This window comes from Sparus aurata, chromosome 21 (genome assembly GCF_900880675.1).
Source record: "Sparus aurata chromosome 21, fSpaAur1.1, whole genome shotgun sequence".
Classification (NCBI taxonomy): domain Eukaryota; kingdom Metazoa; phylum Chordata; class Actinopteri; order Spariformes; family Sparidae; genus Sparus; species Sparus aurata.
In genome coordinates this window covers 7,081,839-7,109,607 of record NC_044207.1, presented here as the reverse complement: position 1 = coordinate 7,109,607, position 27,769 = coordinate 7,081,839, and the positions used below count along the sequence as shown (strand labels likewise).

General features: G+C 38.2%; 1 protein-coding gene across 1 annotated transcript in view; it reads left to right on the top strand.

The window, feature by feature from the left end:
• The window catches only part of pappa2 (pappalysin 2), an 80,752-nt gene that overhangs the window by 35,754 nt on the left and 17,229 nt on the right, over positions 1-27,769 (top strand). Inside the window, exons 12-24 of the mRNA XM_030401855.1 lie at positions 3,748-3,876; positions 3,986-4,071; positions 8,622-8,818; positions 11,928-12,041; positions 14,703-14,838; positions 14,971-15,145; positions 15,902-15,967; positions 16,056-16,152; positions 17,325-17,502; positions 20,795-21,008; positions 23,297-23,465; positions 24,650-24,782; positions 25,979-26,100. Of these exons, the coding sequence (XP_030257715.1) occupies positions 3,748-3,876; positions 3,986-4,071; positions 8,622-8,818; positions 11,928-12,041; positions 14,703-14,838; positions 14,971-15,145; positions 15,902-15,967; positions 16,056-16,152; positions 17,325-17,502; positions 20,795-21,008; positions 23,297-23,465; positions 24,650-24,782; positions 25,979-26,100 (1,816 nt within the window). The remainder of the gene's footprint in view (positions 1-3,747; positions 3,877-3,985; positions 4,072-8,621; positions 8,819-11,927; positions 12,042-14,702; positions 14,839-14,970; positions 15,146-15,901; positions 15,968-16,055; positions 16,153-17,324; positions 17,503-20,794; positions 21,009-23,296; positions 23,466-24,649; positions 24,783-25,978; positions 26,101-27,769) is intronic.

Here is a 27,769-nt window from a genome sequence, read left to right as displayed (position 1 = left end):
TACACACACACACACACACACACACACACACACACACACACACACACACACACACACACACACACACACACACTAACACACACACACTAACACACACACACACACTGCCTTGTCAGACATCAGAAGCTCAGAGGAAAATAAGGCTGAGTCATTTAGAGCCAACGTTCAGTACAAGCTCCCCAACATACCTCAGATCTGCTAATCCACAGTTATCTGTCTCTCTAAAGTGTTTGGGTCTGGTTCTGTTTGAAAAGCTCTGAACACAAATGTTTCCAACATGCAGATGCCGAGTTGTGGCTACTGATCCAAATCTGTTTCAACAAGCATATACTCAATCAAAAAAAAACAAAAAAAGTTTCGGGGCTAAGTTGAATAAGTTTATATGTATCCTGTCTCATATTGTGGGTGTCCAAATGATTACCGGAATCCAAATGTAAAGTCTGAAGCCAGTTTTTATCTCACCAAATAGCAGCCCTCCCTAAAATACCCTAAATCTCTCTACTCTTCTGCTTTGCTGATACAACTTGTATCCAAAAACCTGATAAGTACCTGCCAAGATGTGACAGTCATGTCACATGATTGCAGATCATTTGGGACTGATTTCAAAGTTGTGGCACTCTAATTTTCTGAGAAGCAGTTGCTGTTTTACAGAGCAGGGCGGATGTTAGGTGGACACAGCTTCAAAAACAGTTTATTTTTCAGGGAACACTTCTCCTATGTTACACAAGCTGTGTCTAAGTGCAAAAAGATGTAAGAACCAGTGGGGATTGAGTTATGTGGGACTGAGGAGGGCAGAGAGGGGTTGATGTGAGGAGAAGAGAGTGTTTGAGAGCAATGAGTTTGGAAAAAAGAGAGAGGGGTGCAAGGGAGGGCGGTAAAACGGAGAGAAGAATAGATGAGGAGAAGAGGAGAGAACGGGGAGACAACGGGAATTGGAAAACATATAGATAAGCATAAGGAGAGACACAAAAAAGGAGGTTGGGAGGAAGCGAAATGAAACTCCAAGGGGAAGATACTGTCGGACGGTTAAGATGGGAGAGAGGGGGACAACAGTACTGCAGAGGTGAAGCAAAGTAAGCAGAGGCACATTTTTTTTTCTTCTTTTGAATACGAACCAAATGTGAGCAGCAGAGGCCATAAACACCAGTGACTGCTTGGATCTGGTCCTCAACTGTTTCCTCCTGCTCAGCTTGCACCATAGTTAGCACAGGCTGACTGAGGAGAACACAGACAGGGAGAGATGAGTGAAGAGGACAAGTGTGACTGCTCAATTAATCAAATCACATTCAAGCGTTAGAGTCCAATGTGTTTCTTGAGATTACAGTTTGTAGAAAAGTGTCTCACACATGTTTGCTTATCAGGTATTCTGCCATTGTATACTGAAGGAAATGGTTTATGTGCTATTTGTGTTGTTGTGATAGCTTTGCATCTCATGTCAGTTTATGTCCTGGAGCAACATCAATTATGAATTTGGAAAAACATCTGTGCAGCTGATTAAAAAGTAACCAAGGCCACAATAGGGGCCATTGTCATTGCTAAATTGGTGAAACACAGGACTTTCACGTCAGAGACCCTAGTTCCTGTACCATGGTGGAGGTATTGTATTGCATTGTACTGTACTGTTGACTTATTATTTTTCAGACACAGTTGACTAAGATGTTAATGTTTTTTAATGTCAGTTTTACTATTGGTTAACAAAAAATACTTGAAAAATACTTTGTTTGAGTTCGGAAATTTTTTTTTGGTTTGGGCTAAGTAGACCCTGTTATAACATGCACCATTTGTTAGAAAGGCTAACTTTTCCCATTTGTAAATGTTCCAGACTATTTACCGATTAAAACGATTGGTCAGTTGTGCTGTTAGTCCTGGAGCAACATTTATTTTGATGTTGCAGGATCAAATTTTTGCTTCAGCAAAGATTTATACTGTTAGGATGGAGTTTTGCACAACCAGAACTACTTCTTAGAATGTGCTGTCTGACCAGAGAGTTTTAGATTGTTGGTTTTGGATAGTTACAAAAAATAGTTGGATGCATGTGCCCCCCCCCGGCTCGATCTGACATTTGAAAGATGTGGTGCTAGCATTCCAAAGCTTCAGATTTTGCCAACCAAGTGCTTGTCAATTGCTAAATGACATCTCAAATCCCTTTGCCCACATCTGTCTGACACTGGAATGGGAGGGCTTGCATATGACAATTTTTGTCACTTTCTAAAACCAACAATCATCCCTATTCATCCATCATTAAGCAGGTGTGTAGGGGGAAGAAAGTAATGCAGAATTTGGACTTCTTTCTTAAGCTCTCTTTTTTCTACCTCCACACTATCAATGGCTGTGGCCGGTAGGCATTATGTTTTTCATGTCGTCTGTCAATACAGCCTATATCAAGTATGCCATGAGGGAATTTCTTCTTATTTGCCCCAAATGTCCACTTGAACTCAAGGATTAATAGATTTGATTTTGGTGATCTGGTGAAAGGTCAAAACACATTTCTGGCCATTGCTCATTCATATGATATGACAATCATGACATAGTTTTATACAAAATGATGAAGTTATGACATTTTATATCTAAAAGGTCAAATGTCAGCTTCATTATGACATAATGTTATGCAGGGGCATACCAATGCAAGATGGTAGTTCTAGTTCAATCTTTACACAACTGTTTCCATCACTTCCACTTCATAGAGTGCAACTCTATGAAAACTGCAGAAAGAAGTGTGGCAGCTGTTTGGAACAAGTGCAAACACCTTTGCCTTCAGAAGTGATTGCACAAAACTTTGCTCGAACTAGGTTGTTCCAAGCATTTTCCAGCCATAAAATATTAGTTGTGTTGCTTTGTTGCAAAAGCAGTTTCTTTTCCTTGGATTACATCTACATAATGTTTTTAACTGTTTTAATGTTTATATTAGGAATTTGGGAGGAGGTGTGGAGTGCAATAGGAAAGGAGGGAGCTATGAGTTGGAGGATATATCCAAATATAGATACAGTACAGATAAATAAGGAAGGTTTTTCAAATTTGTTATTTCCTCCCCTGATTCATAATTAATTAGGGAAATTCGTTGAGTCGAGTGAAATCCGACAGACCCTGAGATAATGAGTAATTTGTGCTCTTCCTGGTTTACTATTTTTGCCAGAGGCAGTAGATCTGTGCTGGAAAAACAGGGAGGAGGCTCTTTTTATAGACACAGCCCACCAAAACAGATCAATAGTCCTGACACTGGAGTCGAGGTATCGTTACACAAACTTCCTGCTATGGGGCTTTAATGTCATTGGATATTGCAAGGTTACAGATAGAAACAACTGTGAGTGCAAGTTTTACTGTTATTGCTGTGCTCCCATGAGCCATTGTATTTAGGATCCATCAGGATTCATGCAGAATTGATTTGTTGGGGAACACACTCCAAATGTGATGCTTCCTCCCTACACAGAAAGTAAGCTGTGGTATTTGTATGGGAATTCTTCAATTCATGCACTCCACTGGCACCAGTAATCACCACGATTCTTTCTCATTTTGTCATGTATTGAGTGATTCATTTGTATTGATCAACAAGCCTGTAAAGATTATATGATCAGTTTGTACCACACAGAGCAGTAAAACCTTGCTTACTGCTCCTCAGAAGAACATAACAAACTCCTGACTTCTATTTGATAATTTTATTATGCCAAAATGCGTTTACAATTTCAAGCAATCACGAAACCATTTTTCCTCTCCTCCTCCTCCTCTCCTTTCCTCTCCTCTCCTCTCCAGCTCTGTCAAGCAAGGACTCAAGTACCAGTATGTGATCCAGGTGGAAGCTGGTGGTCTCCTCAGTGATCCCTCTCCACCTCTCCTCTACACCCATGGGCAGCCTTACTGCGGAGACGGCCTCATACAGGGGTCTGTGTAATGTTGAAGCTATATTAACATGACTGTTGACGATCAGAGAGTTTCTAATTACACATAGATTGCATGGGAAATGAAGCTGATGATGGTTCTCTCCCTGTAGGACAGAAGAGTGTGACGACAGTAATCTGTTGGATGGGGATGGCTGCTCTAAGAAATGCCACAAGGAGATGGGTTTCAACTGCAATGGTGAGTGAGTCCCATTCAAAAACATGTCTCTGGTCCATCACACAGTTTGAAACTCAAGACATTTTTAGCAGTGTGATTTCTCTCAAAACAATGGCAACACCATATAAACTTTAAGTGTAAAAGAGCAGTCACTAAATTGCCAGAAAACTCTCATTTGTGCATGCAGCAGTTTTAGGAAAAAAAAATATTCAAACCAATCAAATTTAATTTACAAGACATAAAAGCTTCTGGCTTGAACTGATTCCACGAACCATTAATGTAGCATCACCACAACATAAAAGAAAACAGATGAGCTGAAAGGGTGAAAAGTAAGTTTTTGGTTTGCTAAGTCACAAGTCTTGTTCAGAAATCTCAGAGAAACTTTTCAGCAGTTAAGAACAATGTTAAGTCTAAAAAAACAAATGTCATGTCACAATGTTTTTTTTTAATTTAAAATAAATGTTGGCATTTAAAAGCTAATATTGATAAATGAAGTTCATTGATTTTAATCAAAGATCATGTGGTTTTGGATTGCACAAACAAGCTCATAACAGCTACGTCTGATATTTTATTTGATATGCTTTATCGAAAGTAAGTAATACGTTTTTTTTTTCTTATTATCAAATCACATCTGCGAGAGTCGGCCAGCGCTCCCCTCTGAGAGAGATCATAACCAGCTGTAAAAGCCTCTGATTCTAACCATTGTTGTACAATAACCCAACAGTTAATTGATCGGAGGCCACCTTGTAGTTCTGACCGCCAGAATCAAATCATGTGGGGACGAGGGAGGTTCATTATTTATCATGTTTTCTGTTTTGTTTTTTTTAACCCAACAAGAGGCTTGGAATCAGGGAGAGAGCAGCTGTGGTTAGGGTTTAGTTAAGGTTAAAGTTTGGTGAGGTTCAGGCAAGAATGCATGATTTGTTCTTCAAATCAACAACCAAAGATTTATGGTAAGATGAGAAACATTAAGAAACAGTGCATTTGTGGCTAAGTGAGTCATGTGGCTGCAAGAAAACAACTTGGTGGGTGTTCAAAATTTGGTTACTGACAGAAGATTCACCTGTTAAGGCTTGTGTTCTGTTTTATGTTCTGCTTTTTGTTCTTGCTTATGTTTTTCATTCCAGTTAATACTTTTAAGCTCGCAAGGACTTTCCCAAAATATGTACAGAATAACAGCGAGTGATCTACAGACCTGCCTTCATACACACTATTAAAAAGAAAAACAAGAAACAATACAGTCCTTTTGATATAAATCACATAAGTAATGTAATGTTGCTCAGTTAATACTGGGCCAGGTGGTTAAAAGAAGCAGTAAAAACTACCAAAAACATGCAGCATAACATGGCAAAAGACAAACAAGGAAGCCACAGACAGTGCCCCCATCGTTTGTGATTCCACCACGGGACAACAATACTTTGTGTCTGCGCCCGCGCCCAGTCTGGAGCATGCAGACAGGCCACAACAGAAGCCTGGCAACACAACATCGAAGGGAATTTACCAAAAACACTCCACTGAAAGCAGAAGGCTGAAGACAACATATGTTTTCTGACCTGAATATTAGGTAAACACATTCAAAAAGTGCAATGTGGTTGAGCAAAGCCAGACAGACAGCAGTGAGAGCAGAATCCTCATGCATGTTTCCAATTTGTCACATAATCATAATTAGCTGTTTACCACCCATACATACTGTGTTATGTTGTGACACCTACCATAATAGCATATCTCCAAGTGTCTCTGTTTCTCATTGGCAGACAGACTGGATGTGAGTAGGCATTAGCCACAATGACACAAGAAATCAGTGGTATGTGGGGCTCCTCCAAGCCTTGAAATTCACCCTCTGTGTAATAGAATGTTCGCCAGAGACTAATTGTAATACGTTTGGCCTCAATAATGTCTAACTTTTTTGATTGTTTCATAAATATCCCATTATATTGTTAAGAAGATGTGACAGATCAGTTGAGAGGAGACAGTATGTAAGTTACTTCCTTTTTAGGCCATGTATTGTTTTCCACTAGCAGCTGGATGGTACTAATTCATTTGTGGTGTAAGGTTTGTGTTACAAGAGCTTGTTACAGGGATAACATTTCCATCATCCAGTCAATTTATTTGTCAAGGGGAAACAAGTGGAGACCAACCCCTCCTCCTCTACCAGCAGGACTAGCCATGCCGTGACTGAAGCTATTACTTCTCTTGTTTTACAATAAAAGACATCATGACTAGGAAGGAAAACAATTTGGCAAAAACAGGTTTTCACAAATTGCAACACTTAAAACCAATTATTCAGTTGTACTTGTTAGTCATAGAAAGAATATTTGTTTGGGTTGCCTTGCCACATTTGCTTGACACAGTTAACTCCAACTATGCCGAATTATCTTAATCCTTCTCTGTCATGTTGATACCATTTTACCACAGTTCTTACAGAAATGGACAATCTGGCATTTGATCAAGAAGTTTTGCTTTAGAGTTGTTTTTTTATTGATCCCGCTGATTTTTAATTTAATTTTTTAACTGCCTGATCAAATAAAGGTTTGATTGCACAATATGATTACAGCATCCAGTCTGTAAATAGAGAACAGATGGTCCTAATATTTAAGTCAAAGACTGTCAAGTAGTACTCTTCTGTGAGACTTGATACATACACAGACTTGGAATTGAACAGACTTAATCATTTTCACAGGTGTAGTCAGAGCAGGGGTGGAGTGTTTGGTGAGTTCACTCAGTGTAGTATTGCCAAATGAACTTGGAATGACAATGTGCCGTTGAATTGTCTCTAGCCTAATTTGCCTTTTATCAGAAAAATGTTTCCGTCAACTAAGCGAAGCCAATTGTGCAGCACCGAGTCTCTGACACAGCTCTGTCTGTCTACCTTCTGCAGCTGTCCAGATGTTAATAAGGCCAAACTTCTGAAGCGTCTGATGTTTTCCACCCTTTTTATGAATAGCTGCTGCATTGCAAGCTGTTGTTCTGCTTATGCTTATGGTTCCCACTCTTTTATGTGATAGACTGCTGTAGCACATTATGCCAGGACCATTACTCTATTGCATGTATATTTATTGCTCATTGCTCAGGGGCAGCTTGTTACGGGAAGTATGATAGCCTATTTTTTTTTACTTAAAGTTTTAATAACATGAATTGCATCCTGAGTTAAGTCTAAAATCTTTTACACTCCTGGCCACAGAGTACATTCCATTAACAGTATGTTTTACTACATAGTTTTTTCCCCTTAACCTAAAATCTTAAAGCGTTTTTTTTTACATGGCACGTCACTAGAGTCAGACTGAGTTGAACCTTGTAGCTTGATTACCTGCACTAAAGAAACAACATTTTGCTGAATACGAAATGAATTGGTTGTAAAAGTTTATCCTTTACCTTAAAAGCACTTGTTTAACAAAATATAAATAAAATCAATTAAAAAAGTTACCGTCACCGGACACATTTTGGGAACTTTCAACTGCACCCATGTATCTTGCTGAGCTGTCTCCATGACAAATGTGCAAACTTAAGTGAATACCATGAGATGTGGTTGAAATCTCTGGGGAAGCTCGTAGGTGGACCATGAGTCAAGGTTTTTTTTGTTGTTGTTACAGGCTACATAATATTGATTTAAATCACACAAGGTGTGCTTAACATGACTTCATGTATCAGGAACAGCCTTAAAGCCAGTCAATGGTCTTTGTTGGCATGGCATTTAAAAGAATGATGTAATTCAGTGGCACCAATCAAAAATGTGTCACCTCGATATTCTCTCTGCAGATGAATTTAGTCATGCAGATACATCTTTGACAAAGTATGTGTCACAATCAAGACCCTAAACATTTTTACTAAGAATTACTAGAGACAGCCCTAGTTTCCTGTCACTTTCTACAGTCAGCTGTCCAGTAATGCCAAAAATGCTATTTAAATGTGCATAATGTTGCATTAGATTAAGTGTTATTCCTCTGGTGTTATTTTCAGTCCACATGAATAAGTAGTGTATTCTTTGTAATATTTTCCTCTGGTTTAATGTTATTGACTTTTTAGAACTGATAAAAGTGGATTTTATCAAAAACAAAATTCAAAATGTGTTAGTGGACACGCTAATAGGCAAAATAAATATCTTCCTGTCTGTATTTTTGTTTTGTGTGAGACTTGGAACAACGTTTGACAGTTCTTTGTAACACATAGTGCTGCTGTTGTTACTGGGTGACTTATAGATAGCCGTGGCCTATTAAGGTGCCTTTGGGATCAATCTAAATGGCCAAGTCACATATTAGGTTCTCTCTCTGCCTATTAGCATTATGAAACGATTGTGGTCGTCAATAATTAATTGAAGCCAAAGTTCATGTCTTACCATAATTTACAGCCTGTTGACAGCACAGAGAGTCAGATATGGTTGAGTTGACGTGGCTAACATTAAAGGTGGCCAACGAAAATACAAAATAGATTTGCTCAGATTTGGTTCACTGACAAATAGATTTGGATGCGAGTTTAACAGTGGGGGATGAGTGTACACCCTGCCAGATTCAGAAACCAGGCTTTATATTCTTTCATAAATCCTGCCTGTCTCGTTCTTCTCTCCATCTCCCAAGGTGAACCTAGTCAGTGTTATGTCTTTGATGGTGACGGTGTGTGTGAGGAGTTTGAGCGGGGCTCCAGTGTTCGGGACTGTGGTTACTTCACACCTTTGGGCTACACGGACCAGTGGGCATCCACTGCCACTGCTTCTCACCAGGACCCCAACCACTGTCCCGCCCATGCTGCCACTGGAGAGCCATCACTTACAAAGGTATGAGGTATTAACCACAGGGCACATAAAAGACTTCCAGATGACAATAAACTCCCAGTGGAGGGGCAACAATGTTAACAGCTGGCTACTTAGTTGTTTCAACAGGCTTTAAAGCTGAATTTTCTTTTACTGTTTTTGTCAGGACAGAAAGCTTGAAATTTTGGACATTGTCCGGTCCAATTTATTTAGAGTCCTGTCTGTGCCTGACATCAAATCTTGACCAACCAGCTAAATCCATATCCACAAACTGAAGGAGATGGACCATTTAAAAGTTTTATTACAGTAATGCACTTTCTGCACGCTACTTCACATCATTGCTGGTGCATGTGTATGCCATTTCATTTCTGTGAATTTCATGGTGACTATTTAAGTGAAGCATTTCAGGCAGTTGGTGCAAATAAAACTGCTCAGTTGAGAAAATGTTGAAAACCAAACATACCAGACATCAGGTGAACTTCTCAACCGAACTGCATCAGTTGTAATTTTCCGTGTTAGTTTAATCAGCTGTAACACATTTTCAAGGTACACCGAGACTGTGAGACAATGTTAAAGTTCTGCAAAACATCTGCCCAGAATATTTTACTACTCAGTCTCTTGTGCATCCACATCATGCCTTTTTACGGTGGGATCATGGTGCATGGAGTGAAGCTGCTTTGTATTCTTCTCTGCTTGCCTGTATATTATTTTTCACTCTTTTGTTGATATTGCAGATACATCAGAATACATGTAGGATTGATATCAATGCAAAGATAATTTCCAACATGTGTGAACACATCTGACATGGACAATCTCCTGCTGTGTGCTGCATGTGTGAACAAGCAAATGTAGATAATATCCTGATATGATTCTCTGGATATTGTCTGGAGTTCATTTGTGAAAGGGGCTAAACTATCCCGAAATGGTGAGAAGCCTCAAAATAATGCAAAATAATTGACATCGTCATATGTGTTGTCCTCATATGTGCCAAAGCCACAGAAGCAGGTAGATGAGACAAAGCCTGGCAGACCTAAAGGGATATCACGATTGAAGACTTACTTTAGACAATGATTTACAAATCATGAAAGTGGTTCCCGAGGAATCCCATAATATCAGACTTGGCCTGTGGTCCGTACGATGGTTTTTATTTGGGCCTGCTTTGTTTTCATTGCAGTCACTGAAGATTGGAAACTATATTACAACAGTCTATGTTTTCAAATCAATACTTATAACCTGGGGTTATACAAACAGCTCTCAGTAATTCCACCTAAGCAGATATTTCCTAAATAGTCAGCCATATTCCAAGGTAAGCTTTCAGTTTTCTGTTTCTTTCTCTCTCCCTCTTCCCTTTGCTCTCTTTTGCTACCTCAGATTATCTCTGTTTTAATCTCTCTCAATTCTATTCTGCTTTTCTATTAGAATATTGTTCTTACACACTAAAGAGAAAAGTGAAATCAGTGGGTCACAAAAACTCCTCAGGTCAAGGTGACACAGCTGAGCAGCGATGAAGAGAAAAGGCTTTGCACATAACTTTGGAAGACATACTGGCACAACTTCACACAGCAACTTTGAATATGTCACGCCCCCCTTCTTTCTTTTTACGTCTTCAGTACAAAATACATCAATCATTTTCCAGCTGTTTCTAAATGAAATCACAGTTTTAGAAATGTGCTTACATCAGCTATGCCCCTCTAAACAGTAGGGCCATTCCAAAATTGGAGGACATTTTACGTCCCACCCGTGAAATTTCAAATAATAAATTTACATAATACAAAATCATGCAGTTGTTGTGTAACTTTTACTTGTCTAGAGACCAACTCTAAATAAACCGGGAGAAAAAATAATTCAAAAATATTTTTTAAACTACCAAATAACTCTGGAGTACCCCCTAATGTGCTACTTTCTTTTGTATCGTTTTGTTCATAGATGTCTCTTGTAGATGGGGAAACATTTTTAATAAAACATAATGTTTTAAATAAGTATTATTATGCAAGAAACCCATGTCCCACAACTTGCATGCAACCCTGTTACCTTAAACTTTTTAGCATGGTAAAAGAAGAAGAAAAGGGTTAGCCACATGATAGACTGGAAGTGACATCTTTAAACAGTTTTCCAACACCATGGGTAGAGCAAAGGTATGTCCTCTCTTGTATTTGATGTATTTTTATAACATTGTCAGCCTTGCTTGAATGTCTCACTTTACCCCACACAACCATTTTATGCATATTTCCAGAATAATATAAATACTTTTCTTGTTTACTTATGTAAGTTTGTCATCTTGGTAAATGCTAACAGCTAGCTAAACAGCTAGCATAGATTTGTGAGAAAAAGCTAAAATTAGCATGTATTTGCAACCCTGTTACTGAGTGTTGGTAACAGGGTTGCACAAATATCAAATGAAACATGTAATACAAAACCAAAATCTTTTTATGCCTGAGATAAGCCAATAATACTTTTTTTATAGTTTAATGCCTATTATTGTTGAATATGTAACAGAAAATTGTCAATCAGAAGGTTAATCTTTTGAAAATTCCAAAGCCCAAATGTCCTCCAATACTGGAATGACCCAGTAGGCCACATACAAATAAGGAATAAGCAAAAAAGATGTAGTGTGAAGTAAGTTTATCTCTGCTGGGCAAAGAACATGATTTAAGCCACTTTTATCACGGGAGGATAGTTGGTGTCAGACACACTGGATCTAGTATCCTAGAACTGGCAAACCTCCTGGGATATTTCACACTACATGAGGAAAGGTGCAATAAACAAAACAAATCACTAGTGTCATGAGTAGAGTCTGCATGGCCTGTCCAACGCTTCACTGTTGGTGAATTTGTGCTCAAGACACATAATAGTCTAGTAGAATCTATGAAATTAGCACCAAATCTGTAGCTCAGATGATATGAACCTTCCATTGTTCTTACATAAAGTGGAATATGTGATAAATCCACAAATGAGATCATGTTCCAATATAACCAACGGTGCTTAGTTTAGTTTAAAAGGTCAGCTCAGGTCCGGTTTCCTTTTGGACGGATTAGATTTGATTACAGTTAATGTGATGCCTTAAAAGCAAAATAACCATACATTTTTTATTTTTTATAATTATCATTGTATATTTCCCTTGTTTTATGCAAAGCTCTGCAGACACCAGCACCTGGAGCTGAGTGAGAAACTGCCCATCGACACCTGGTTCCCTTGCACCGCCCAGTCTAATGCAAATAATAACCTAGAACATTCATTCTGGCTGAAGGTACGTATGTGTGTGTGTGTGTGTGTGTGTGTATACATATTGTGTCTGTTTTCCTCACTGCTGAAAGGCTGTGGGTGGCTACTCTGTCTTCAACAGCTTCCAGCACTTTCCAATACTCTTAAAATGGGTTTGAAGGGCCTCTCACACACAGCTGGCTCAAACCTGCACACACACACACATCCTTAACCTCCAACAATTGCATGATTCACAACTGATTTGTGACTATAAATACTAATTTTCCAGGTCAACTGTGAATTATGGGTACTAATGATGTGTAGATGATTATCAAATCATGACTAACGCTAGGCTTATTCTGTATTTACATTTTGTCTTATTTTATACCCAGTGCATACTAATCATCTCAATTGTCCAGTAATGTTACCAGTTTACTATTAGCCAAAGACAAAGTATTATATAATTAACTCATCATTCATTATGAAATACTTAAAAAGTTCATGAGTTATTCAAATACTGGCATCTGGAGGAAAAATAATCATTTTGTAATCATAAATATGTCTCTTGGTCATCATAGAGACATGATTTATGATTAGAGTTTATTATAGATCCAGAGTAACAAAAAAGTGAATTACGTATTATTAAAGATAGCATGTTATTTATAATTTAAAACGTATTATTGTTTATTTGTGATTAGCAATGATGAATGTTAAATTCATGACATCTGTATTTGTTGTCAAACCTCGCGTTAACAGAGAATTACAATAGTTGCTGCTACAGTTTCGATTACTCACATGGCTAATTAGCTTGCTCGTCCTTGCAGCTAGCCAACACTGCTTCACACAGATGTCCTGGTTTTTGTACCGCACTGTATTTGGACCTGGCTTTCCAGTTCAGACCTGTGTCTGTTTCTTATATTCAGTAGTTTTGTATTATTGAATCTTTCCACAGCCTCAGTTCCCACAATAAACTCTGCAGGACCAGACTAAGCGTAGGTTAGCTGTTGATTTGACTGATCGCTTCACAGCCATGTCCGTCATGCTTTTGATTATAGGGTCCTTTATAGTCATGAGGCTGCCTCTTTCCTTACTCACACGTACTCATTCATTCTCTCTCTCTCTCTCTGTCTCTCTCTCATCATTTCCACTTCATTGTTGAATGACTCATCTCTCCATCCCCTGCTTCTTTTATGGATGCCCTCTTTATCAGGCACATCTCTGCAACCTCTATGGAAGGCTTCTTTATCCTTAAAGACACTTTTACCCTCTGAAAAGCCTTCATGATAACACCCATATGTGCCAGCTCTCCCCGAAACACCTCTTTTTCCTTCAAGTGTTCTTTCTGTCTCTGAAAAGCCTCGCTCACCTTAAATATGTAGTCTCACGCTGTCTGAAAAGCCATCCTTACATATCCATCTCTGACAGCTCTTTTCAAAGGCGCCGTTCTCATTTGAAGATTTTGCTTGTTCCTACGGAAGCCCGTTCTAATTTTCTAAAAGCCTTCAACATTTCTTTAAAGTGACACTTCACCCAAAAATCTGTCTTTTGAAACACTCACAGTCTGAAGGCCTGACAGGTGGCAGTGAAAAGCTTCATTTCTGTCACAGAGAACAGAGACTGGGGTCAATCTGGAATCGCAATGGTTACAATGGAGGCCAGTCATGACACAATCACCACAAAGCACAACCAAGCTGTGCCGGGAATCTTACCTATCTCGACTCCAACAGTGTTCTGAATGAAGACATTTTAATTGTCTTTGTTCCTCTTTCCTTCATTATTCCGATTCTTTTTCTTCTTCTGTAAGAATACGCTACAGTTGTTTTACTTTATTGCTGAAAAACACACTGCCTATGTCAGACATTCTTTCATCATTCAAACGGATGTCAAGCTTTGAATATGGAGATGTCGAACACATTATCGTCCCTGTCTTGTTGCTACTGTTTACATACACTCTGACCCAGATGCAAATGATGCACTGCATGTGTATTTACTTTTGTATTTTATTAACTGTATATATATACTGTATATTCTGTGATTTGTATAGCATGAAGGAGTTCAATTTAATTTCGTTATGCACCCCAAAGTTTGCATAAAGTAATTACCTGTATACCAAGTAATCATACTTGGTATACAGGTGCCCTAGGGAGAGATGCTCAATAGTGCCACCAGGTGTTCAGTTGTCAAACATTTTACAATTTGCCTAATAATCGTTTTGAGTTTTTGTACAGTGCGTTCCATTTCAACTGAAATGTTGCCTTTTTTGCACACATTTAATCAAATATTCATCAAATTTGGCACATACCATATTTAAATGACCCCAAACGAAGCTAACTTGTTTGTTTTTTGGCATAAATTTCCATTTGTCTGTTATGGGTTATCAACATTTAAGGGTAGTCTAACTGACTATACTGGCAAAGCTCTATCAACGCAGATTTTTGGGACAAATTGACCACTTACAGGGTGATGAATATTCTACACATTGCTCGCCGTAGATAACAGCAGAGGATGCAGTAATCATGCATTTTCTTAAAGGGATGCAAATATTATAGTTCCTAGTGTAAATTAACAATGGCCAACATACTGTTCTCAAAAGTAGCAGTTTTTCATTGCTTTTCTTTCTATGATATGTAAAAAATAATATCAGCTATCTTCTTTTCCTTAGTTTCTTTCCTACTTTGAAATAATTGCTGCTTTTTAATTGATCCAGCTGGGATTTGCTCATCCTGGAGTGGCAGCCTCTGTGATTGTGTACTTAGCTTCAGATGGGTCGTGGTCTGGGGAGCACTGTCGGAGGACAGCCACAATCCTCCTGTCTGATATAACTGGCAAGAACCACTCACTAGGTACTTTTTACTTATTTCCTTTTTTTTTGTATGTATTTGATTGTCTTTAAAGCAAGATAAGATCATTCTATATGATAGTCAAACCACAGAGTTATAAGCTAAATGTCTACTTGAAACTCTTGTACTACCTAGGAACACATGACCTCTCATGCCATCGGAACCCATTGGTGGTGAATGTGACCCATGACCTCTCTCAACCCTTCTTCATCACGGCCTCGGTTATTCTCCTCTTCTCCTCCCCCTCTGTGGCAGTGGGAGGCGTGGCCCTGAGGACCTCCTGCCACTTCAGCACCTTCGCCCTGACCGGGTGCGCATCAGAGGGTGGGCTCTCCCACAACTACCTACTTACAGACACACACACACACACACACACACACACACACACACTCACCTTCACACTCGGCGTGCGTGCGGACACACACACATGCACACACACACATAGATGGACACTTTGACGTAGCGGAACCAGAGATATTGAGTTTTTGATTCCATGCATTCTTCTTCTTTGTATTCCTGATAATTGTATTACCCACAATGCAACTCAACCATTCAAAGATCTAGACATGTTATGCTAGGAGCAAATAATGTAGCCTCAAGTCATTAATTTCAAGCAAGTATTATTAGACAGCTGACTTCTTTCTGACGCCACACCCCAAACTTGTCTGATGCTGTCTAAAGTGACGTCAATTGAGTTATTTGAGTTATTTTTCAGACTTCACAGAGATCCCTTAGGAGGCAGGTTTTACAAATGCAGTAGTTCTTAACACAATTGGCAGCTTGTCCCTTTTAATATAGCATACACACACAGTTGGATAAATTATCATTGCAACAGCAATTTCAACAAAACAATTTATGGTTTCTTTAAACACAAGCATGTATAAAGGATAAGTGTTCAGTCTTGGTTTATTGTGGAAGGCATTTGAAAGTTAAGCGTATTCCTTTAGTCTGATTACATTTGCTTATTCAGAGAAAATGATCAGTAAAGGCCTCCTTGCTGCTTGCTGTCTCTCTCCCTGCTTCTCATCCCTCTCCCTCTTCTTTCCTCCCTCCATCCATGCAATAGCTGTTTGCGGCAGCCGTGTCAGATGGACAGATGCAGTCCTCCCAAGTTAGAGCACGCCTCTGTCAGGTAGGTCTCTTTGGAATGAAACACTGACCAATCAGAGAGCTGAAACAAGAAACAAAAGAACTATCTATATATCAGTTTGTCTCTGTAGGTGTACAGGAGGAGGGGAGGCCTCTCACTGCTCAGTTCAGTGTCACCGTGGTTTCAGTATCACTGTTGTTAATGGCAAGGGAACCCTACCCCACCAGGTACACTGAATACTGTATTATGTGTTGCACTGTTTAAATAACATTATACAATGTCATTTTTAATGTGAAGTTAACCTCCAGTTGGATACAAAAGTATTTTGAAGTGTATAATCAATGTTATAGCTTTATTGATCACAGTTTACATTATATAACATGCATATTCCTGTTATTTTTGTTATGTTCATTACTGATAAAACCACGGATACATGTTGAATTGCATGCACACAACACTCTATTAAAGAGTCTTTACATGGCCTCAGATATTGAGCAAGACCTGGCCACAGTCAAACTGTTCTGACCTTGAAGATGTTTAGTGTGGCCACTTCTAGTTAAGCACATACACAGTCGTCAAACTTCTAAAGTATTGACAAAATGCCTTGTTTGTATGCAGGAGAGAGACATTTTAATTAATTAGGTGTGTGTAGAGATGAAACAGAGATATAATAGGGGCATCACCAAGGTCTCAAAAGAAAGATAGACATAAGTTTCACAGCATTTTTCCTCTTACAAATTTGAGAGCAGTGATATAATCATTTGTTCCACTATTTGCAACATTTGGTTTTCTTCTACTCACTCAACATTAGTGGTTGCATTCACTCCTGCCACCAAAAACCGAGGTAACTCAATTACAGTACATCTACATGAACAATTAGGGAAACCAAGCACGTTTTATGTCTAGAGTGAAATTTTTTCACAGATGGCACTGCATGTTTAAGCAGTCTAAGAAACTGTCGACATACATTAAATCAGACAGAATTTTGGTAATCATGTAGGTAAAGGTATAAACTTGGGTACATAAAGCAACTAAATGAAAGTGTTTATACAAAGGCTTAAATATATCGATGGGAATCAGTTGGGACCTCCCGATAATTGATTAGTCTGATTCTAAATATCTTCACACAAAACAATGCAATTATTTACAGTACATTTTTGTGGTCACAATAGTTAACTACAAAGAAGTATGACAGAAAATATTTTCCTTATAAAACATTTTCCTTATATTTGATAAGATGTATGTTTTCCTGTATCATCAGCCCTTAAAAGACATGTTTACGGAGTGATTGATCTTAATGTGCATATTATACATTTTAGACTTTATGCTTTCCTTTTAATGCACCAAAATTTCCCCCCTTTCTCTCTTTTGTCTTTGTTACTTCTATTTACGTTTCTAGAGAGAAACACATCTGGAGTGCTTCCATGGTTCATGGGATCGTGTAGTTAGCTGTCAGCCTGTAGACTGCGGCCAGCCTGATCAGTCTTATGTCTACCACGCCATATTCAGTTGCCCCTGGGGAACTTCTTTTGGCAAACAATGCTCCTTCACCTGTGGCTCACCAGCTATACTACAAGGTCAGTTAAAGATTTGTCTGTTTTGCTCTGGCTCTAATCTAGTCTTATCTATTGCACATTCGTTGTCAAAAATCAGTGGAGCAATGAGAAACAACAAAGTAAAAGTATATGGTCACATTTCATAGCACCAGTATCAGGCTAGCAGTGCAAAGACATATCTATTTTTCTACCTCATGGCCTCAAGATTGTGATACATTGATAACTTATGGCTGCTTTTCCCTATGAAATAAACCAAAATTTGCTGAGTTTCATTCAAACTGACAAACAAACCCCTTTGGAATCAAACTGAATATCACTGAATTATAGAGGTCGACAAGTGGCCAAAACCTCTCAATCAAATGTATCTTTCAATTAATAACTAAAGCTCTCTGCAGCTACCATAAGACCCACCTTCTGACGGTTACAGCTCGGTCTAATGAACAGATAAACCACAGTAAGATGACATAAGCTACAGTCCATAAAATGAAATGGACATTAAACCTTGATTTTACGCTTACAAATTACCCTTTAAAATTGGATGCCTGTTTTTTTTTTTACAGGGTGCATTCTGTTGTTGTTACAGTCAGTGTTTATGTAAAACTAATTAGTTTGAAAAACAGTTAAGACAAGGTGAACTAATCTACAGTAGCAATAAAATGCCATTACAAAATCACAGCCATGTCTTCTTTCAGCGAGGCTTGCTTCTTGTAGTGCTTCTGTTTGCAGGTTTGTGGCCATTAAAGTGTTATTGAAATTCAGGATGAACACTGATAGAAACATCTACATGGAATATTCCTGCGTGCAGCACAGTTTACAGTCTACTCAGATGTCCACAATGTTATTGAAAACACCACTCGTACCATAACCAGTCAGAACAAATATTGCCCGTGGCAGCCATAATTAGGAGAACCACCAAACACGCACAAATACGTAGTTACACACGAAGTTAAAAACATTACCCCACTTTAGCAATGAAAGTTACGCAATGTAGTAGATGCTTCTTGAAGTGATTAGATGGAACAAGCGTGATGTCCACACACTTGTGTTCGTGGTCAGAAAGCCACAGCGAATGCTCAAATGTCAAAGTAGAGTCAGCAGTTAGACCCATGTATTCATGATCTAAATACAGATTGTTCAGAAATAATTCTATTTGTGGCTTTTGGTTTAGTGAAATATGTTTGGAGGCCATCATGCATTACTCAGCAGTAAAAGCACACTTTGTAGTTATTCACAAGAATATGTGCAGCACACACCAGTACAGCTGTAATGGATTTTGATAATCACAACACCAGCCCAATGTTTAAATAGCTTAAATGTGATGCCATGTTAAAGATTCATTACATTTTATAGACCCAATAAAAATTGTGAAAGGTTTAGGGTGTTATGATTCCCCGCACATACCAACACTCGTGCTTCATATGGGGCCATACAGGCATAGAAAATATTAGCTTTGGGCTACGCTGAAGCCATAGCCTCCTTCTCCTCATAACTGTACAAGACAGAGCCATGAAACAAAACCAGAATGTTTCTTGGGATAGAAATGAATCCATTATGTTGATTTACTTGGAGTTGCCATGCCTATTTCTTTAAGTCTTAGCTGTTAAATGCAGAACATGTGACTCTTATACATGTATAATTTAAAGAAAGGCTCTGTAACCTTTGAAATAAGCAACAAAACAAACTTGAATTTGTAAACAATCAAATAAACTGTTGCTCAGTTCAATACACTCAGGGGTTTTGCTACTACTGCGATGTTTGGTCCAAATACAATTTAAAAAGACGATTATTTTGACCACACCACTAGAAATAATCAGGTCATAGATAAACTTAAAACAAACAAAAAAATAATTTGAAATGTAAAATGATAATCCGAAAATGAGAGTAAATAGAAAAAGTCTGATTTAAAATACAAATGTTGAAATGGAAACACTCAAACTGAAAGCATTTGAAAAGAGGAAAACTGAAATGACAATGGAAATAATACAGGGAAACATGAAATGCGAAACTCAAAGTGGGGACCAGTTGAACTTTTGAAATTTGTCAATTCAATTAAGGCGAATAATCAGTTGATTTCAGCAGTACACATTTTTAGGCTACAGATGTCATGATGAGTTAAATCAGTTAAAAAATTATTAAAAATGTAATGTGAATATAAGAACAAATTAATTAATTACTGTCCAGTTAAATCAAATCGATAAATTGACATTTGGATGACGTGTTTTTTAATGATTTGAAAAAATAATAATATATGTAATAAGAGTACAAACAAATAAATAAATAAATAATAAAAATAAATGATAAAGATTATAGTATGATAAATCATATAAATACTAGCAAGAGTAATAATAATACAAATAATTATATTCATAATAATAATATTTCATTTGATAGTAGGCAGTAAGGATGCCTGGATATGAGGGTGTTGACCCAGAAAAGGTTGAGGTCCACTGCTCTAATGTTAGCTAATGTTTGCTAGCTTCAGATAGATAATGCTCCGGCGACTGTTCAGCAAATGTTATAAAGTCTCAAGAAAATTATTGTCATATAAAATCTGCAGTTTCAGTTTTTAACTCAGACTTGCCTGAAGTAACTTTTTTAAATGTCTAATGATCATTCACATCATTAGGAGTCCAACTGATATATCGGTCGGCCCATTATTATTAATATTGGCTTATTGTAGATATATCGACATGTATCCGTGTCTGTATATTTGTTGTCTAATATTGGGTGAAAAAAGGGTTTTCAAAATATTTATATATTTATTTTTACGCAATGTAATGCAGAAAAGGGTGCTTGGGGTTAATTATTTAATTTCCACTGAAGTTTATTGTTTCAGTAAACTCTTTTTTTGTTTTATATTTATGTTAAACTGTAACTGCATATAACACACGTTGATAATCTTATCTGATGGATCATTGCAAAAAATGTATGTGTGTGTGTGTTTGTGTGTGTGTATGTGTGTTTGTAAGAGTGAATAAATCAATATTGGAATTTTTCTTATTCACTTATATTGGTATCAGCCACAAATATTCTGTATCAATCAGGCAGTAAATTTCATAGTAGATTCCATGGATGTGCAACCATACCAATCAAAAATAGCCTTACAAAACATAATAACTATTGTAGCTCCAAGTTCAGTATGATATAACACAAAGCAAATTCAGAACATCAATACTAGCAATGCAAGTTTACATTAATACAGGCAGAAATAGAAAAACAGAAAACTGATTAGTGAGTATAGTTTTCTGCATTACAAAGTTGTGTTAGGTACACTTCTGCCATTCTCCCCTCGCTGACCCTTTCGTTTCTTCAGGTGACAGTGACAGGTTGGTGTGTTTGGAGGACGGTCTGTGGTCTTTCCCAGAGGCCTACTGCAAGATCGAGTGTCCAGAGGTTCCAAACATACCTGATGCCAAGCTGCTCACAGCAGACTGTCTGGCCTCAGGACACGACGTTGGCTCTGTCTGCCGTTACAAATGCAACCCAGGCTTTTATGTAACAGGGGGCCTTAAAAAGAAGACACAGAGGTCAGTGTTTGGAACAGTTAGCAGCTTTGTGGACAGAGTGTGTAGCTGCCAGGGTTTTGGGGGGCATTTCTACTAGCGTAACTTACATCTAAGATGTGTATTAAAAGCAGTATACAGCGCCATAAATTATCCATGATGGGGCAAATACTGTATAATGTTCTCTTTAATTTCTTTCCGCTGACACCTTTTATTCCTTTTGACGTAAATGGACAAAAAAACACTGTAAGAACTAAGGACTTTAATCACATAGTGTAGGTTGTGGAGTGCCTTTAAGTGCCTTTTAAATACTAGTAAGTCTGCGTAGACAGCAAACCAAAGTAAATGCAGTGTTTTATCACACATGCCTCCCTGCGTAATGGAGGAAATTCCTTCTTTTCCTTTATTTTACAAGATTCCCATTACGCATTGCTTAATAAAATTAGAATCTTTTGATTTAGGTATTTTATGCAACAGTTTGCCAATGAATCACATCACAACACCCAAACCCCGGGGGCAAAGTTTTAAATATCGATGGGTACAGTTTAAAGAGGCATTCTCGGGTCCATCGTCTGTAAAAGGAGATTCTGTTTCGGAACAAGCTCACAGTAGGGTCCAATAAAATATGTACTGCTGCTAACTGGGCCTCGTCATTACATTGCCAATTGTATTCATTAGGTAACTCCTCATTACTGAGCACAGTTCACATGCTGTTAATGAGATGAAGGGAGACAGCCTCCGGTGTAAGTTTATGCCCTGCTTGACGCGGGGTCAGCTATCTCTCCTCACACAGTTCAGTCTGTATGGATAGCATTTAAGTAGTTGAGTTCATGTACAATTTACTCTACATAGTAATGCTATATATTCCTTTTTGTATTGTTTTTTATTGTACTTCAAGTCCAGTGTATCAAATATCTAACTAGCTGTCTTTTACCATCATATAAGGGTCGTAAAAATATACATATTATAATTTTGTATTGCATTTAATTTCCATCCAACATGGCAAAACACTATTTCATGTAAAGATCTTTTTGCAGCTGGGTATCTTTATGAGTTACGCTTTCTTAAACGTATGTGTAAACATTTTAACAACCCCTGATGCTTTATTAGTCCAACATGTGAACGTGAACAGCAGCAGCTATTAAAGAGCTTTAAACAGGCTTTTTACGCTTACCTTCAAGACATGTACCCACATAAATTTGTATTGTAACACATACTGTTGCATTTACACACTACATGTACCACACCGGAGATCTGTTTTACGGCAGAATGGTCAGTATGTTTTTTGTTATTGGAACAGTAAAATGGGGAAAAGTGGGACAATAGAGATGGTGAGCAGGGGTATAGAGTACATGTTGTTCAACAGGGAGTTTGTTACAATAAACCTGAAAATATGCAATGTTTCTGAATTAACAATGATGATTTTCTCAATGATACAACACCATAGTAATTCAGCCTTCATTTCAGCCTTCATTTTTTTCTGAGTTCATCTTTCAAGTTAATCATACCTGTGAACCATCATCTAGTATGAATGTACAGCAGTATGGTTAGAATGTAATAACCAAAAACTGATGTCGTGGCAACTGTAAATCACGTCACTTGTCTAGTGCAGATGAGAACTGGTCAAGCACCAAGCACCAACACAATACTTCTTCTAGAAGTTCTTTATTGCTTGCAAGCAAGAGTCACACACCAACGGAGCACAGATGTTGACTGAGGGGAGACAGTCTTTCCTCAGCTTTTATAATAATTAGGAACAATACATTCAATCTGTAATAGTCACAAGAATACATATGATCTCTTTTTCGAAACACTTTTCCAATCCTCTCCACCTCCATCTCATGATACACAGACACTTCTTATACACTTCAACCATTGTCGTGTGTCGTAAGTCAACCCAAGATCAAAACACTCATACAAAGAAGAGACTTCACCAGCCCCCTTCAGGATGAACTCCTTACCTTAGTTCCTTTATTTAATTTTCACAGCACATTAGCCCACATACAATACATGAACACATCCATTAACACTCTGCAACCACATAGGTATCACAAGACAGAACTCATGTTGGAAGCACACCAACAATAAGATTTGACATTATTTTGAATGATAACATGATAATTTCTCTCACGCTGAGCATGAACTAGCTGCCACCTATAGAAAGGAAAACTGTCATAGTACTGGCCACGGAACACCAGCCCAAATTTTTTTCAACTAAAACATTTTTAACTCCTCGAAAGGTCACTTAAAACCTACCAAACCTGTGCTGCCTCAAATTTGGATCACCTAGAGATGTGTTTATTTGCTTCTAGGAAGTACTTCAAGTTGGAGTGCCTGGAGGGAGGTCAGTGGGAGGAAACAAGCTGTGAACCGGTGTCCTGCCCTGCCCCACCTGATGTATTCCAGGGCATGTATAGCTGCACCAATGACTTGTTCTATGACTCCCGCTGCACCCTGCAGTGCCCAGATGCAGCAGAAAATGTAAGATTTCAACAGCCGTCCTCTACTCCTCAGGTCAAATAGAAGTGCTTTTGGTCACATTATTATCATCAGTCATGTGACCATCAAGTCAGCTTTGTAGTTGGATAGGATGAGACACACTGTCACAATGGATGCACTATAGTGATAGTCTAAATCTGCACTTTTTTAATCAAATTATGCTCTGATGACAGACATGATACACTGCAGCCATTCCTTTAAGAACAACACATATTGTATACACAGTAGCTGTGGTTTTGGCTACAGTCATACATCCCTAACACCTTATCATGAACGTGTTGCTACACTGCTGCTGTGTTTTTTCTCCAGACTACACGAGGAATCATTTTACTTATGGATTGTGAGTGATGCATGAGGAGCAGTGATGTGCACAAGGGGGGGGGGCAGTTGGCTAAAGTGCCCTCCTGGGAACCAAAACGTGTGCTAAAGTGCCCTCTTGGGAGCCAAAAAAGCGTGCCAAAGTGCCCTCTTGGCTGGCAAAACACACTAAACTGCCCCATTGGCTGGTTAAAACATGATAAAGTGCCCTCTTGGGAGCCAAAACACATGCTAAAGTGCCCTCTTGGGTGCCAAAACGCGCGCTAAAGTGCCTTCTTGGGAGCCAAAACGTGTGCTAAAGTGCCCTCTTGGGAGCCAACATGTGCGCTAAAGTGCCCTTCTTTTCGCCCCTGCCCTTCAAAAAGTCTGTGCACGCCACTGATGAGGAGTCTTCTACAGAGTTTGCTGATATAAGAAGACTTTGAATTTATAAGAAATGGGTGTACTTCCACCAAGTTTCCCAAATATAGAGGATGACATGGTCAAACTACAGTATAATATTTTTAAGTGTGCTCCTTTGAATTTCTAGACACCATCTCTTTATTGAGGCCACATTTAGTATGCATGTTAGAACAATTATGAGGCATTTAAACAATTTTTCATATGGAGGGTGTTTGAATTCACCCACTCATTTGATGGATGACTCATCTATGGATGCCTGTCTGTGTAAAGAGCTTCATATTTATCCCTGTAACTGCTCAACAATGCCAGACAATAATAAACAAATTGTGGTTGGAACGAAACTGGCTGACTATTTCTCGTGAGTTGTGTGAAGACTGTGTAGCAGAAGTGTAGACCACACATAAGCTCTTGATGATCACAATAAATGTTAGTATCTGTATTTCCAGATGGAGATTCACTGCACTAAGGATGGTGAATGGACTGCAGAGTTCACCATGTGCTCCAAGCTTCAGGGATCATGCTCTCCTCCTCCTGATCTCAACTCTGTAGAGTACAGCTGTGACCAGGGGAGGGATGTCGGTGAGTGAAACTTCTTCTGTCAAAGGAAATAAAGCCGTAAACTGTAGCCTGTCTGGTCTTTAGCTTGTCATGTCACACACTACTTAGAGTAGAGCATCTTCGCCAACACATTCCTCATTTTCTTTTGGTATTTTTTGATTTAGGTTTGATTCATTGGCCAACCACACTATACAAAGGGATCTGGTCCAAAGTCAAGTGTAAATAGTAAAAAAGAAAACAGAAGATATGTCTAAAAATTGTGATCGCCCTGATAGATTGAGGGACAACAAATGCCGAACATATTACAGCATCCTTTTGACCATCTCAAACCAGCTCTGAAGAATCTGATCTTTAAAGTCAGATTTGATTTATTTAAGCCTAAGGTTACAGTTTCAGATAGTTATATCTCATATACACAGCCATGACTGTAACAAAGGCTCTTCTGCCAACTAACAAAAGAATATACATTCAGTATGAGAGAGTGAATTGTGGCACAGATACCGCACAGTGATGGCAGTAAACAATCATAACTTGCCAATTACACCACAGCGCTATATGGTAGACATATCCCATTGTATGTATGTCAAGGCAGATCTGGATCCAGATGTCAATAAGAAAATCAGCAATCTAAGCTTTAAGGGATTATGCAACTGCAGGTGCTTTATACCATGAAAATACGGAGAGCATTTTTAGGCATCTTACTGTACTGATTCAGTGTAGATATAAGTAAAATGTATCTGCTACTTACCTATCATGGCAATGCATAAGCTATTGAAGCATTTATTTGAGTGTCCAGTGATAAAAGAAATCACCGGAGTTGCTTGAACACTTAAATAGTTATTTCGCAGTGTCAAAAACTGAAATGTAAATCGTTACTTTACATCCTGAGAAACTGACAACTTGTCAAGCTACAGTAAAATTATACTGACACATTATTGTAGAAACATGTATTGATGAATAAATGGCAGAAGCTTACTTTTGAACCAACTAACTTTTGACTTCGAGCACATTAGATGTAACACACACACACACACGCACACACACACACAGAGTAGAGTGGAGACCAAGGATGACAGATGATGGTGTGGTCTGAAGTTACGTGGTCTGTTTTTTCCTCAATGTTTAATCATGAATACATTCAGCAGATGCTAATGAGTGTTAGAGGTAAGTGTTATTGGATTTATGTTTTTTTTTCTTCTTCTTCATTTTCCTTGCAGGTGCTGTTTGCTACCCAACATGTATTGTGGCTCTGGACATGGATCTCCGTGACCCTGTGGTCCTACCCAATGGCACTTTGGTAGATTCTTTAAAGCACTGGATGCTCCCGACTAAAGTCGAGGTGAGACACATGAGGAGGAGAGTCAAGTAACCTCAGTTTGTTTTTCCTCCGGTGATTCTGTTTGGGTTCACTTGAGGCCACTTCAGTTCTAGTCTGTTCTGTATTAGCACTTAACAAATACTAAATAATTCAAAAACAATAAAGTTCATTGTTCTATAACCCATCCAGAATCATAATGTACGGTATATTTATACTAAAATGTAACCAAAATGTATGTACAGTAGTTAAGTGTCCAGTTAATCTTTTGGTAATGAGCAGGATTTAAGCAAAACTTGACACAGTGAACTGAAAAGTCCAAACAGTAGCCAACCAAGGGAAATGTTTTCTGTTACAGTTTCAAAAGTAATATTGCCACACATACACAAGCCTGGAAAGGAGAAGCATACTTACAACAAATCTTGCTAACATATGAACAAAGTTTCGGCCTTTTATGACAGCAGCTTAAATACTGTCAGCCTGCAAAACTGGTATGAGCCTGCCCCACCCTGCTTTAAAGGTTCATGCTGGTGTTTAATTTACTTAACTTAACTGCTGACTATTTACAAAACCATACCGAGGTTAACTAGTGATGTGGTATTGTACTTTCAAAGGTTTTGAGACTTGAGCGATGGGTTAAAAAACTGCCAAATTTCAATTTAAACAGGCAAGATATTATGACCTCTACCCCAGTACTAAATATATTAATATATAAATATAGTAATATTATGTTTCTAATCAATGTCTATTTGATCCAGACCATTCAATAATAAAGCTTTGAGAAGAAGTGCTGCACAGCTTGAAGAACTGGTTGCACCTGTTGCAAAACTGTTTGAATGATAAGGCATGACGTGATGAAAAATTGGTTCTCTTGATTGGTTTAAATGGCCCCAACTATGCAAGAGCTTGTGCCTGTGCTTTTGCTACCACCTAGAAATTTTTGGCAGGTTTTGTGTAACAGTTGTTGTTTTGCTTTCTTGCTGCCATGCGACCAGTCCAGTGTGCTGTGAAAGCCGATCTGCTCACAAACAGCGCAGATTTTTTTACAAAAAAACATCCATTACAATCAATAATGCATCCAAACATCTGGTGGTCTGAAGAACATCATGAAACATACACTGAGCTACTGCTCCAGACTTACTCACCTTTACTCATAAACATCAAGCAAAGTTAATCAGAGTTTAAAACAGTTGACATATAAACAACAGAGAATTTGCAGCCATTCGTATTTGCAGTGGAAGTCTCTGATAGCTATTGTACCTGTTAGCATCCATACGCATATTTATATCTCTGGTTGCTTATGTCATTGTGTTCCACATTAAACCTTTGGACTAGGCAGTTCAGTCTTTGCTTGATTGTGAGACATTTCAAGCTAAGTTTTACAATAAGTAGAAATTGCAATGCTAATAAAAAAACTACACAAAGGATTTGTACTTTGACTGTCAATTTAGCTTAAATTCAAATCAGTTGCTTATTAGCTGCAACAAAACATATTCCCACAGATTCATTCCCCATTTATGCCTCTTTATACACTGGTAATAAATTATTACCAGATTCAAATTTTGAAAGGAACTCAGGAAGAACTGGAAAAAGAAATCCTTTGGTGTCTTTTATATTATTAATTAATAAGGCGAGATACTTTCAAATATCAGTGATAACTTATGTCATAAACATTATCATTCAAAAAAATAAT